Source organism: Notolabrus celidotus, chromosome 12, assembly GCF_009762535.1.
Source record: "Notolabrus celidotus isolate fNotCel1 chromosome 12, fNotCel1.pri, whole genome shotgun sequence".
In the NCBI taxonomy this organism is placed as follows: Eukaryota; Metazoa; Chordata; class Actinopteri; order Labriformes; family Labridae; genus Notolabrus; species Notolabrus celidotus.
This window is the reverse complement of record NC_048283.1, coordinates 15,211,493-15,225,965: the sequence shown is the minus strand read 5'-3', so window position 1 is coordinate 15,225,965 and position 14,473 is coordinate 15,211,493. Positions and strand designations below refer to the sequence as shown.

The following is a 14,473-nucleotide window of genomic DNA, read 5'->3' as shown; positions in this document are numbered from 1 at the left end:
GTCACGTCATTTGTATCTGGCTTTAGTGATGTCCAATAGAGAGAGGAGGAAACACAACACTGTAGACAGCTTGCGCTCCGCTGGCCTGAAACGCCATCTTAAACAGAAAGGGGGTTTAAACAGGGAGAGAGCAGGAAAGAGGAAATAACTCTCTAATTGTCTTGTTTTTCGTCGCCGGGTCGCTCTGGAGCTGTATTTATTAGTCATGGCTTTGGGCGTTTACACCTCAAAATAACGGCGTGAGGAAACCAGCACGGCACTTGTTAGCCTCTCGTCAGCTAGCAAGGGGGAGGGGTGGTGGTGGAGGGTTTCTGGATCCTTTTTTTTCGCAGCAGAACTTGTTTGTTTATGTTATTCCAAACGGACATGTCCTCTTCAAACCCAGGTAAAGTCCTCTAAAAGTCACATGGACAGTTTAGCTGCTCTATACTTTGTGACTTTTCATGTATTTAGGGGCGTTTTCTCACGGAGAGCTGAAGCGGACACTTTCCAAGGGATAGCGTGACAACATCAGCTAAGTTAGCTTAGTAGCCGAGCTAATGCCATAGCAAAGTGAGGCTAGCTGGCTATTGCATAAGTGAGAGGTTGTTGGCATGCTAGCCAGCTCATAGAGGCTAGATTAGCGTTCAAATAGCACTGTTATGATACACTTTGCACTGTCAAATGAGCCAAGGTGACTACTACATGTAAGTTTGGTCTGCACAGATCTAATATTGTAGAAGTTTGGTTCACATATGTTTGTTTTCATATCGGAATGTAGCTTGATCGTTAGCTCTGAGAGTTTCTTTTTTAGCTGTCTTCACTTAAGAAAATCTGAGTTTTGTGTAAAACTCCACTTGTGTACTAGTTATGAGCGTTCATGCTAAATTTCCCTCTTGGTTTGGGCTTCATGAAGTGACTTAGTTTCTGTTTTCAGCGCAAGAGGCACAATAGGAAATCACCTGTCAACTCTGCCACACTGACTGAGTCTCCCTGTGTTTATTTATAGAGTTACCAGACCCAAATCTGGGTATGGGGGCAAGTGGGACCCAAGGGAGTGGAGGGGCTGTTGTACCAAAAGGGAACAACAAAAGAAGAGCTGCGTAAGTCTGACAGTACAGTTTAGAGACAAAAAAAAGAAGCTGAAATGTCAGTATCAGTATCATGTTATGTATATTTGCTGACTGGTTCACTTTTTGAAAGCTGTGGTTAAAATAATCTTGTGAGAATATGTGTGAGAAGCTTCTCACACGGCCCTCTCTTCCTTATTGCAGGCCGGCCTTTGACGATGATGATGATGACGATGAAGGGAGCAAGCTCTTCAGGTAACATAAATAGTTTCTGTCCTGAAGCAAGATGAGGTGTTACATTAAATGTTGAAACTGTTAAGGCTGCTGAGATAACAACATATGTATTCTCTGTTTTCTTCAGGTGTGATGATGACACAGGAGGCTCCAACAATGATAAAGAGCGCTTTGCAAGGTAGGAGATTGAATCAGGTAGACATGTGTTCAGAGGGTATGTAAGGGAACAACATTATTGATACCCCACTGCTGCTCTCTCTCCTCTCTATGGGATTCTTTTTACACTTACACTTCTTTTTGTTTGGTACCAGTGTTAATTTTGGCGGCTATTTTAGGTTTAGTCTTAGTCTTTAGATGAAAATACCTGTTAGTTTTTGTCACATTTTAGTCTTTTCAGCCCTTTATAGTTTTAGTCTAGTTTAAGTCGGCGGAAACTCAAAACATTTTAGTCTTTGATTTTTGCCGAAACATCTTCACTCTTTAAATAATTCATGTAGTCAATCAGATATCGGTATCAGGGCTGCACCAAGTGTTAAAATGAAATCGTCAACATTTCACTCCTTTAACAGTTTTGCTTTGGTAATATCGTAAGTGAAATAATTCAGCCTGGCCCTGCTAAAAAGTCAAAAGAAAACATTCTTGATGTGACCACTGTGACTGTATTTTGATTCTCTTGATTCACAGAAAAATGCCATGAAAGGACTGTATTGCACATTTACGACGGTCCTTGAATGCACCTGCAGTGACAGGCGCACTGGACAGACAGTCAGTTTACGTCACTCTGAAATGCATCTGCATCTTTCAATAAGGAGTTGATCAAAACTTACTAAATGTGTCATATGTATCACCAAACTGGATTAAATCAAGCTGTAGACGGGAGCTTTTTACGGTAATAGCAGCAATAACGACAAACATCAAATATTAAACAGACGTCCCCCGGTTGTGTCTGTGTCACTAACGCACACCGGGGGTAAAAATCATCAATGAAGATGAGACGGATGCATGGAGGCGGGGAGAGCTGGTTCATAAAGCACACCTGCTGCAGGTAGAGACCAAGCTAACACTGCGCCCCTCAGATAATAACTCAGCCTGTCACAGGAAGTCATCACTTTTCTTTCTAAAGATGAGACGCACAGCGGGGAAAACATGGATTCTTAATGTCCGACGATCCGCCACTAATGTTTTTGTCTCGTCAACAAAATCAAAACATATGTTCGTCTTAGTTTTTATTATCAGTGATGCACTTTAGCTTGTCATATTCTCGTTTTCGTCATGAAAAAATGAGTCGTTGATGAACATTTATTGTCATCATTTCGTTCACAAAATGAACACTGTTTGTTTCTGATTTTTGGACCTGTATTTTAGTGGGTTGGTTTCATTTCCAGGTTTTTGGAAGAAGATCAGAGTTTTGCAGATAAGGAAAAACTAGCAAGGTATGGCCTCTACCTTTATGGAAGGCTCCCTCTCCTGCTTGTGTTCATTTAAATATTGAATGAACTTATCAAATACTATCCTGTCCTACTGGGACCTCAGCACATTGTCATCTTGACATTACAACATTAGAGGAATATTTTGCTGCTCTCTGTATCTTTTTTGGTGCTTGTCAGAATGTTATGCCTCTTTGCCCAAGAAAGCTGGTTGTCTCTCTCAGCCCTGCGTTCTGTGTCACTAACCCCTCTGCTATGTGTGACCCAGAAACTTCTTTTACTTTGGTAATACCTTCCTTTTGAGCAACTTTCCCTCTTTCCCTTTTGTCTCCTCTCTCTCTCTCAGGACACCTGAAGGGTCCTTCTCTTTCTGCACCTTCTCTCTTTCATCACACCAACTGGCCTTAATAGACCAGACTCTCTTGCTTTCCCACGATCATTTTTTAAGATCATTGACGACACTATGTTTTTCACTTCTATTATTTCTCCCACCTTCTTTCATTCTCTCTTTTTCTTCCCAATTGGCATACTTGCATTGCAGCATTAACTCTAAACTCTACTCCATGTTGTCCACCTGCCCGTCTGTTCCCCCCATATCGATCCCTCCTATCCTCTCCACCTCTGCCTCCCTCCCTCTCTTCCTCAAACCAGGGAGAACCACAGTGAGATTGAGAGGCGGAGGCGGAACAAGATGACCGCCTACATCACAGAACTGTCAGACATGGTGCCGACGTGCAGTGCACTAGCACGAAAACCTGACAAACTTACCATCCTACGAATGGCCGTGTCTCATATGAAGTCCCTGAGAGGAAGTGGAAATACCAATGCAGATGGGTCATACAAACCTTCCTTTCTCACTGACCAGGTATGAGGAACTCAGAGAGAGAAATGTAAAAAATAATGGGGAATGCAATTAAAATGTATTTCCAACTTGCTCCATCAGTGTGTACATCGGTGAAGAGTAGGACAGAGCAGTACTACTTCTGCAGGAGTCAGTAATGTCATTCAATACTGAAGTCTTAAAAACACTTCATAGTTCAAACTAAACCTCTCTGAGTTAAATACAATTTGAGCGAAATGAGAGTGAAAGTAGCACCTTTAAGTCTGCAAGTAAGTTTTCTCACATTGCAGTCTCACATGAAGTGCAGCTATTTTGACCCAGAGACTATTGGTGGTTGCTGGTCTTACCTTTTTTCTTTTTTTTTTCTTTTTATTGAAACAGACTAGAGATAGACCGATATGTTTTTTTCAGGGCCGATACCGATTATTAGTAGTCAAGGAGGCCGATAACCGATATTTGGAGCCAATATTCATTTGCAGTAAAAGGGGAAATAATTGCGTCAAAATTTTGAATGATACAAACTCCAACACTTAACTTTGTTGAACTGCCTTTAAGCATATGTTTATTAAACAGCTTTTCAGACTTGAAACATGTTAAAGTTTTTTTTTTTTTTCTTAGACAATAGACATATTTGTTTTAAAATTCTAACACAAAGTACAGGGAGCTCCCAGGCTCAGCCGCACGTCTTATGAAGTGAAATGAAAACATGAACAAATAGATGGCTCTCTAAAGTTTTGTACAGTAAATAAAGTTTTCCAAAATTTCAATATAAGTGAAATGTTAATCTTTCACTTATCTTTGTTTTATGGGGGTATTTCAGTTTTTTTTAAGTGAGGTTGTATGAGTTTTAAATCCCCAGTGATTGTAGGGGATTGTCCCCTGCAATGAGAAACTGCAGGGAGAAATGGAACGCAAGCTAGGCTACGGTTTCTGCAGACAGTGTCATTTCTGCCACGTGATTTAGTGAATTTTGAGCCAAAATAACCCAGTTTTAAATTGATCTCTTATCAGCCGTCAGATTTTTAAAAAAGGCCGATTCCAAATTGCGTCAAAATGCCGAATATCGTCGCTGATAATCGGCCCGGCAGATAGTTGGTCTATCCCTAAAACAGACCCAGTGTTTTTCTGGACACTTGATTAACTTTTCAATTATTTCAAAATTGAAATTAGTGAATGGCGGTTCACTCAAAATGAGCCCCTTGTGCTTCATACACAATTGGTGAAGCTTCCTGCTAACCGGCAACTGGCACTATTATAATTGTGTAGTATTGTCAGTATACACCCCACTCTAGGCAACAACATAGGTAGCAAAGATGAGGAGCAAGATGCATGGGAATTTGTATATTCAAGTTTAAAACTACGAGGATCTATGACAAATTAAAATGAAACGAGTTGTTCTACCTCCTGCTTACCTTGCTCTTGATGCTGTCTGTCTATAGGAATTGAAGCACCTCATACTAGAAGCAGCTGATGGCTTCTTATTCGTGGTGTCGTGTGAGACCGGCCGCATTGTTTACGTCTCTGACTCCATCACACCGGTCCTCAACCAGTCACAGTCTGAATGGCTCGGTTCATCCCTTTATGATCAGCTTCATCCAGATGACACAGAAAAGCTCAGGGAGCAGCTCTCTACTGCGGAGAATAACAACACAGGTACAAAACATGCACAGAGGGTAATTGATTTTCTTTCATCACAAAGAATTTGTTGTTGTCACAATAAAAATACTAGATGTAAACATACTAATACAATATCTAAAATGCTAGGTACTAGTTGTAAAGATCACCTCAGTACAACCAAAAATGTGGGTGATTCGGTCTCTGTCTCTGAAGGGAGGATGTTGGACCTAAAGACGGGAACAGTAAAGAAGGAAGGCCAGCAGTCATCAGCCAGAATGAGTATGGGAGCCCGTCGATCGTTCATCTGCAGAATGAGGTGTGACTTGTACTGTTGTCAACTATCCAGTTCAGTGTTTGTCTTAATATGTGTGGCTTGATGCATAAATGTCAAAGTGCTGAACGTTGTGTATTTGCAGATGTGGCTCTTGTCCGGTGGAACCATTATCTATGAACAGACTGAACTTCCTTAGGAACAGACACAGGTAACCAAAACCAAAATACCTTTTTTTTTTTTTTTTCATTACAGTGTTTGATTTAGCATGCAGAGGACAATCACACCTAAAACAAAGGAATCAAAACATCATGTAGTTGGAATTATTATTTTGAAGTATATGTAACAATCTCTTTGTTCACCTTAGGAATGGTTTGGGTACAGCCAAGGAAGGGGACCCCCAGTACGTAGTGGTCCACTGTACAGGATACATCAAGTCCTGGCCCCCTGCAGGTAAAATTCCAAGTGTTGAAAAGCTTAGCATGTTCGCTTCATAATCTAGCTCGGACCTGTAAATGAGTCCACTGCTGAGTTTATAACTTTTTTATGAATTATGATATGTTTATACTTTTTTCTTTTTGCATGTTTGTGTTTAAGGAGTGTCACTAACAGACGATGAAGCAGACAACACTCAGGGGAGCCGCTACTGTCTAGTTGCTATTGGAAGATTACAGGTATGATGGATACTTCTTCGGAGCAGAAATGGCAACTTTTTTTTGTGGTAAAGCTAGTTAGCAGAATTATGTTTTTAAATAAACACTTTCTGAATTTAAAATTTTAAAAATGTGATTTAAAAAAAACAAAGAAATCTTACCAAAGAGCTTGCTTGCACCTCTAACAAACTGCAACAACGTGTGACCTTTTAATCGACAGTCTTGCCTTTACTAATGTTGTAAGAGACATGAAATCTTTAAAAACTTCAAGTCTACCATGAGGCAGTGTTTTATGGTCACAATCTGCAGTCTTATCTGAAGTGGATTGTATCAAATATTTGCACTGTCCGAGTGTTTGGAAATCATTTATTTGCTTGTAAGCAGCTGATTGTAGAACACTGATACTACTCAGACTCCACAGGTAGCACTCAGGTTTTCTTTATTCTGGTGTTTTCATATACTCAACTAGATTCAATCACACATACAAATATGGATAAAATGTGATTCATGCAACATGTAACTTTTAAGGCATCAAGCTAGCATAACACAGAGTGTGGTCTGGACTGGCTCTTCTTATAAAGTGTCCTGAGATAGCATTTGTTATGAATTGAAGCTATATAAATAAAGATTGATAGGTGGATTGAAACTTGTTTTGATCCATGAAATGTTTTGATTTTCGCTTGCTCCTTGTATGCTTATATGCGACAACCCATTTTCTTCTCCTACTATAGGTGACTTGTTGCCCAGGTGACACAGACATCAACAGTATCAGTGTTCCAGCAGAGTTCATCTCACGTCATAACTGCCAGGGCATGTTCACCTTCGTAGACCACCGCTGCATGGCCGCTGTCGGCTACCAGCCACAGGTAAGACCTACAGCTCACTGACAGGGACTGTTGTCAGACAGTTTCCCCAAACATCCTTTGATGTTGGTTGTAATATGTCTGGGTTAATGGTGGATGTGTTCTATTTTGTGTTTCACAGGAATTACTAGGGAAGAGTATTCTGGAGCTCTCCCACCCAGAGGACCAAGGCTTACTGAGAGACAGCTTCCAACAGGTAGGACTGCTGTGAAATATTGTGTCATGATTTTTTTTTACTTTTTCATATCTTGGTTAATCTCCAGCTTTTATTTTGCTTTTTTGTGGTCATTATTCCGCCGTCTTCCTCTGGTGTTAAGTTCTTCTTAGGCCGGTTCATTTCTTTTCAGTTACCCTTGTTTATATTGTTAGCGCCACTGTTAGGGGTGGGAATCAAAAACCGGATCCGACTTAGAACCGGTTCCAATTGATCAATTCCATCGGAATTGTACACCTCAAATGTTATCGATTCTTCTTAACGATTCATTTCCCGACATGACGTCACGTCACGGCGTGGTACGTTGCATTACGTCACAAACTGCAACGCAGAATTCCTTGAACCACGAGGAAACATGGAGAGGAAAAGTGTAAACCTCTCCAAATTCAAAGTCTTTACATCCAGGCTCGAGGGTCCACGTCCGGACTCACGGGGCCGAGAATGAGGTCAACCTATTGTTCAGTATGTTCAAGTTGAATATGTTCATGTTCAGTCTTGTGCAGACATAATTTTGTAAAAAAAATAAATGGTTCCTTTTGGTGCGAAAGACTGTGTAGAACTACTTTTTTTCCCCTCAAAAAAATACTCAGGAATCGTTAGGAGAATTGATAAGGAATTGTATATCATGAAGACACCAGGTTATGATATTTGTCATACTAAACGTGTGTCCACAGGTGGTGAAACTGAAGGGCCAGGTCTTGTCAGTGATGTTTCGGTTTCGCTCCAAATCCAGAGAGTGGATCTGGATGAGGACCAGCTCCTTCACCTTCCAGAACCCATTTTCAGAGGAGATTGAGTATATCATCTGCACCAACGTCAATGTCAAGTGAGTAACACTCCGATTTGATCAATACTGACTATTATGTAACATGATTACACAATCAAATACAGCGCATAATGAAACCATTGACGTGTTAAAATGTTGTGAAAGAGCCCTTAATTTGAATTCTTACCTTTCACTGTCATCCTACTTCCTCTTACCCCCTCACCACAACCCCTTCAGTAAACCACATATTGATCGCTCTCTCCCTACACCTCTCCCCTGTACCCGTCTCTGATTGTGGGGCAGTAGAAACTCAACTCAGGACCCCCTCACTCCAATCTCCTCCCCAGGGGGTTCGCTGCCCCCCTCCCTTGGTCAGGGCAGTCCAAACTGCCCTCCTGTTGTGCTCAGTCCTGGGCAGGTGGCCACCAGGTGAGACCAGGCCTGGCCTGACTATCTGCCCCCCTGCATGGGAGAACAGGGGCTGCTTCTTCATGGGAGACTACTGCTGGCTCTAGCAGTATTATTTTTTTTCATTTCCCAGTTTTGGTGATTCTTCCCTCCTTCGCTATTTTTCTCTGTTCCTCTGTCGTGTTGGAGAGTAGTGTTGTTGTGTAATAAGAAGCATGTTTATGAGTCACTGAAGCTTGAAGAAAAAAGGTTTATAGAGATCGACTTTGAACACAGGTGGTGCAGCAGCATGTTGGTGGTATGTATTTATATAGCAGATCTTCCTTTGCTGAAGCGTGCCGCTGTCCTCCTCTTCTCTCCTGGTTTCTCCCTTATGTTGCCATGGCTACCGGTGGCGGGTCGAGTGCTACTTTGTCAGCAGGTGTTTGGGATTTCTCATTCAGCGGTTGAGGGCATGGAGATGGAAATGAGGCTATTTTTGACCAACTCTCTTTCTCTCTTTCTCTCTTTCTCTCTCTCTCTCGTTTCCCTTTTCAGGCAGTTGCAGCAGCAGCAACAGGCTGAGCTTGAGGGAGGCGGAGCCAGAGACGGTCTGTATGAGGCTGGTCCAATCACAATGTCACAGGTTAGGACACACACACACACATTGGGACATATGAATGCTCTGTATAATTAAAGCTTACATTATGACTTGTTTTTTTTACTGTCGTGGCTGATATCGGCAGGATATTGATTCTTTGCTCAGCAGGAAAGCAGAACCAGACAACGGGAGATCACATGCATGTTGTGCATTCTTCAATTAAGTGGAACAGAAAACAGAACAGAAAAAATGTCAATGGGATTTATTTGTAGGTTCATGCCTAAAGCTTGCAGATTTGATCATTATATTTAAACTTATCTAATCTGGAAGAGACTTAAAGACCAATTGATAATCCAAACAAACATGTTAACATTAAATTAACACAAATCAGAAACAAGATGCATTTTCTAGAACAGGAGTTCAATCACAGATAAATCTAAGTAATTATTTTTTTTAATTTTATTGCAACTAACCCCACTCCTTCATTTGGGGAGCACTTATAATTAAAATAATACAATAACAAGCATTTCAATCAGTGAAATTGTTTTATTTCTTGCATCGTTGAGATCCAGATTGTGATCCCTGAGTTATACTTTGGTGATCCTCAGATGCCAGTGCAGCCTGTAACAGCAGCAGGACCGGACCACAGTAAGAGCCTTGACAAGCCAGAGCTCTACCCCTCCCTCTACCAAGGGCCAGATCAGACCAAGGTTCTGTCTTCCACCCCCAACCCCTCCACACAGATCTACCCTCAAGCCAACAGCTTCCCTGCTGCTCGTACCAATGAGCCGTACAGGTAAGAAGTCATTATCTGTGTTTACATGTCAGTGCACGAGTTAACATGTTAACCAGATTCTCAGTCTGACACCTAGAGGCAACATGTCATCTAATCAATCTTGGAGCACGCTCAGTCAGTCAGTCAGTGTGAATTCCCAGACACAGTAACACAGGACCTGCAGCTCTTATCCTGTTATCTTGAGATGTGACTTAATTAGGTTATATTGTTAACGAGGGATAACATTGATTCAGCCAACAGCAATGTACTTAAGTTAAGATGTGAAGATAATGGGATTGTTATCCAATTCTTCAATCTACTTTATAAACACCTACATTAAGAAGTACCACAGTGTCTAAGGGCTTACGCAACAATATGTAGTGGCCTGTATTGTCAAAATGAAGCCTCTTGAAATCAGTTGATTGCTCTGAGGTTGTAAAAATGAGATTAGCACAAATAAACTAAGATCCTGAAAACTCTCCTGGTTAAGAAAACTGTGTGTAGATAAAACTGTTAAAACATTGTTTCCTCGCTCTTTGGGAAGGACTGATACTGAGTATCAGTCATACCCTACCCGCATGCCTGATACCCTGCCTGACTTTCTGGAACCCTACCTGATGGATTTACTAATACCCTACCTGACTGACTGACTGACTGACTGACTTGTACCCTACCTGAATAACTGACTGATTGACTAATACCCTACCTGACTGACTGATTGACCAATACCCTACCCGACTGACTGGCTGATACCCTACCCGCTTGCCTGGTACCCTGCCTGACTGTCTGACACCCTACCTGATGGATTGACTTATACTCTACTTGACTGACTGACTGACTGACTGACTGACACCTTACCTGACTGACTGATTGTCTAATACCCTACCTGACTGACTGACTAATACCCTACCTGAATGACTGATTGACTAATACCGTACCTGACTGACTGACTGACTAATACCCTACCTGAATGACTGATTGACTGACTGACTAATACCCTACCTGACTGACTGACTGACTAATACCCTACCTGGATGACTGATTGACTAATACCGTACCTGACTGACTGACTAATACCCTACCTGACTGACTGACTGACTGACTGACTGACTGACTGACTGACTAATACCCTACCCAACTGACTGTGTGACCCCCTACCTGATGGATTGACCTATACCCTACTTGACTGACTGACTGCCTGACTGACACCTTACCTGACTGACTGATTGGCTAGTACCCTACCTGACTGACTGCCTGATACCCTACTTGTCTGCTCCCACAGCACACTAAAGGACATTACCAGCTCTGGCATTTAGTCATGTCTGTGTAACAGCAGGTCAGTCAAAGCTAGCAGTATTAAGATAAAAGTCACGGGGTGGTTTTCTATATTTTTTTGTCACAGATAATGTGAAGTCTTGGACTCCTCGATGTTTTCACAATGAACGACATGACACATTTATTTAACCTACTAGCTTGTCTCTATGTATGAAGTTTTAAAAAAAACATTCCAGAAAAGAGCCAGCAGGGTAACTTAAATCTGTGGCATACTGTAATCCACGTGAATGGTAAAGCAGAACAAAGGCTTCCACATGAGTTTTAAGCAGTTACAGATCCTGCCAGGCACGATTATGGTCCCTTCTGATTGTACTGAACTCGGTTACAAACAGGCACTTAAACTTTGGCTAACTCTGTATTCAGATGATTTTTTCATCTCACTCTTCTTGCGTACAGGCAAGTCAACATGGCTCCTCAGATGACTCAGCCGGCTCATTCAGCAAGAGAGATGCTGGCTCATATGTCTCGTCAAAACGGAGCCCCACATTCTGTTACTCCCTCCAGCACTGGCAGCCCCCTCCACGGAGGACCAGCCGGAGGATGGCCTGGAGCTGCGGCTGGAATTAGACAACAGTTTAATAACCAGGTAAGGCAGCACAACAAAATTCCCTGATTGATTTTAGTTGTTTTAATTTGATGTTTTATAGTGTATCCTTTTCCAATGTCTGTCCCAGTTATACATCTTATTTGTTATTTCATGTTCAACCCGATCCACAAGTATTTAAATGCAGTTATTCCTCCTACTCTAACCAGCAGGTGGCTCCCCAGGCAGCAAAGACCATGTCCCCACAGTTTGCTCCCATGGGAGGATTTGGAGGTGGTTCATCCAACTCTTTTGGCCAGATGCCTACAGGTGCCGCGCCCACCCCCACCAGCGGTGCAAACTACCAGCCAATGAATAACCGTGCCAACCTCAACAGCAATGGTTATGGTAGGTTTAGTGCACATATGTGTGATCATGTCTCTTTTTATTACCTTTGCATCCTCTCACCTCTCTGTCCTTCTTACCAGATGGCTCTCAGTCCGGGGCTCAGTTCCCCTCTCGGGCAGCAGAGGCAGTGTGGCCTCAGTGGCAGGGCCAGCAGCACTCGCAGAGTAATGCAGAGCAGCATCCTCACGCTCAGGGCAACCAGCAAGACATGTTTCCTGTGAGTGATTCAAGCCTTATCTCACTCCCTGTAACACTTCTTTCCTCCCTCTCTCTATCACTTAAAATAAACCTCTTTGTCTCTTTGATCGGATACAGGACGTGCTGTCTATGCTGGACCAGCCTGCCAACTTCAACAGCGAAGACTTTGAGATTCAAATCTACCCTTCGTTTAATGAGTGACCTGGTCGATACATCTCCACTGGTCTTTTTGACTTTTTTGCCCTCAGTCTCTCTTTGTATACAGCTCTTCTGCTCCTCTTTGCGTCCTGCTCCTGAGAGTGGCACTCTTCCCTTGCTTTGCATGGCTTTAATTGCACTGCCACAAGATAGAGGGAGATATCTACCTGCAGATATAAAGGGGAGGAAAATCAAGGATTTGCTACTGACAAAAAAGATTATTTAAATAATTTTCCAGCCATTGTAAGAGAATTCTTTAGCTAGCACTGCCCAAAGCTCAACAGCCTATGTTGTAGATATGTGAAATATATATATATATATATATAAATATATAAAACCGCACAATCACACAACCACACTTGAATAGACTGCACGAAACACTCTCTTAAACTCTGGTAAACAAACACCAGGTTAAACACACAAGACTCACAAAGGCCTTTTAGTTTTAGTCTCCCTAGTTTTTTTTCTCAGGCATAGATGAAGAGTGTTTTTTTGATGTTGTTGGCCTTTAGCATGTAGACTAATCACTCCAATCGTTGATTTAAACTCTCAGGAAATTGCAGGGATATTCAGCTTTGGTGATTTTTAAATTCTCAGTTGTTGCACGCAAACCACCACTCTCTGTGCTAACCTCACTCACAGTTCACAGTTTGAAATCCACAGCATGTCTCTGCATGTCGGCACTGCTTTCATGGAGCGCTTCTACAATACGTAGATTCATACAGAGGACAGTTTTCTATGTACATTGGTGGCTTCACCTTTACATTTGATGATTTTGTGTTTCCTCTTGAGGATTTTTTCAGTTTTTTTTTCATTATTGGATGATGTACTTTAACAAACAGATAATGAGTATTAGAAAGGCTACATACTGTTTGTCAAGGTGCCCGGTGAGAAATGTAAACAATCTATTTTTCTTTGCCTATATAAATATATATAGAGTGCGTATGTGTGTATGTAAAAATGATACATACAGAGCCATTATTAACTTCAACACAGTGGTAGGGTTTTTGATTTGATAGTCTTGTTTGTGTCGCCCTTTTATTAACCTGAACCAAGTATGAGCTTTTTGTACTTATTTTGTAAATGAAATTCAAAAGAAGTCACACAGCAATAATTAACAAGCAGGAAATGTGTACTTTTAAAGCCATTCTTTAATGTTTTTATTAATGTTGTCTTTGATTATTGTTTTTTAAATGGAGAGATGTGATAGTAATGCTTGATTAACTTAAATTGTTTCCCAGTATTTTATTATATTTTAAACTTTTGATGACCTCTCCACTGCCCTTTTCTGATTGATATTTTATTAACGGTTTAATCAGGGTGTGAAGGATCAAAATGGAATTTAAAAATCAGTATGATCTGTTCACAAAATGGACTGATCATCTTCGACCACCTGTGTTTTACAATCATATTTTGGTAAGTTGTATCATAGAGGAATTTTTTGGGTTAAGACTTGATACTTTTAAAACGTTTTAACAGGTAGTGAAATTGGCCCTTTTTTTATTGCTGTTGAAAATCTGCAAACACAATGACTAATGATGTACGTGTATGTAAACCCATGCTGATAATCGTCCAGTTTTCTTCCTAAAGAGGCTTGTATGCTGGTGACTGTGTTGTCTTTGTTATTGTTGTTTGGTTGCTCTGTATCCAGGTTTTTTCAATGATGTGAACTTTTATCAATTAGAAACACAAATATATAAATATACTGTATATGTCTATGAAATGTTGAATGAGAGAAAGAAATGTTTGGTTTTTGTATTAAATTGTTATATTGTTGAAAATGACAGTGTACTGTGTTTTGAAGCACACACACACACTTTGAGATTATCATCTAATCCTTAATCATGAAGTCACCTGTGTTTTAAGACTTCATAAAATGATCTGTTTTATCTCAACAAGCAATTTACTGATGATGCTCATGCATCAGTCATGGTTGTCTTTAATTACCTCCCTGAAACAGTTTGTTCTTAAGTTGTGAAGTAACAAAAACCAGCGTTGCTTTGGTTGGCCTGTATCTGTTTTCCTTCCCCATTCTGTGTTTCTGTGAAGACAGGGAGATCTGTGGGTTTGTCCTGGGTTAAGTTTCTATCACCTACTTTTCCAGCCTGGGGGT

General features: G+C 41.1%; 1 protein-coding gene across 4 annotated transcripts; it reads left to right on the top strand.

Moving 5' to 3' along the window:
- Positions 1 to 24: 24 nt before the first annotated feature.
- LOC117823183 (aryl hydrocarbon receptor nuclear translocator-like) lies at positions 25 to 14,141 on the top strand. 4 transcript variants are annotated; one of them, XM_034698273.1, is made up of 20 exons: positions 25 to 385; positions 989 to 1,082; positions 1,254 to 1,304; positions 1,411 to 1,461; positions 3,362 to 3,575; positions 4,991 to 5,204; positions 5,382 to 5,484; positions 5,585 to 5,650; positions 5,807 to 5,892; positions 6,037 to 6,113; positions 6,824 to 6,958; positions 7,077 to 7,151; positions 7,844 to 7,995; positions 8,242 to 8,364; positions 8,881 to 8,968; positions 9,532 to 9,719; positions 11,430 to 11,619; positions 11,790 to 11,964; positions 12,045 to 12,181; positions 12,280 to 14,141. In XM_034698273.1, the coding sequence occupies exons 1-20, from the start codon at positions 349 to 351 to the stop codon at positions 12,361 to 12,363; spliced, it is 2,340 nt and encodes a 779-aa protein (XP_034554164.1). In that variant the 5' UTR covers positions 25 to 348; the 3' UTR covers positions 12,364 to 14,141. The 4 variants fall into 4 exon arrangements, with proteins under 4 accessions (XP_034554164.1, XP_034554163.1, XP_034554166.1 ...); XM_034698272.1 differs by having other exon boundaries at positions 26 to 385; positions 11,787 to 11,964; XM_034698275.1 differs by lacking the exon at positions 8,242 to 8,364 and having other exon boundaries at positions 26 to 385.
- Positions 14,142 to 14,473: the final 332 nt, after the last annotated feature.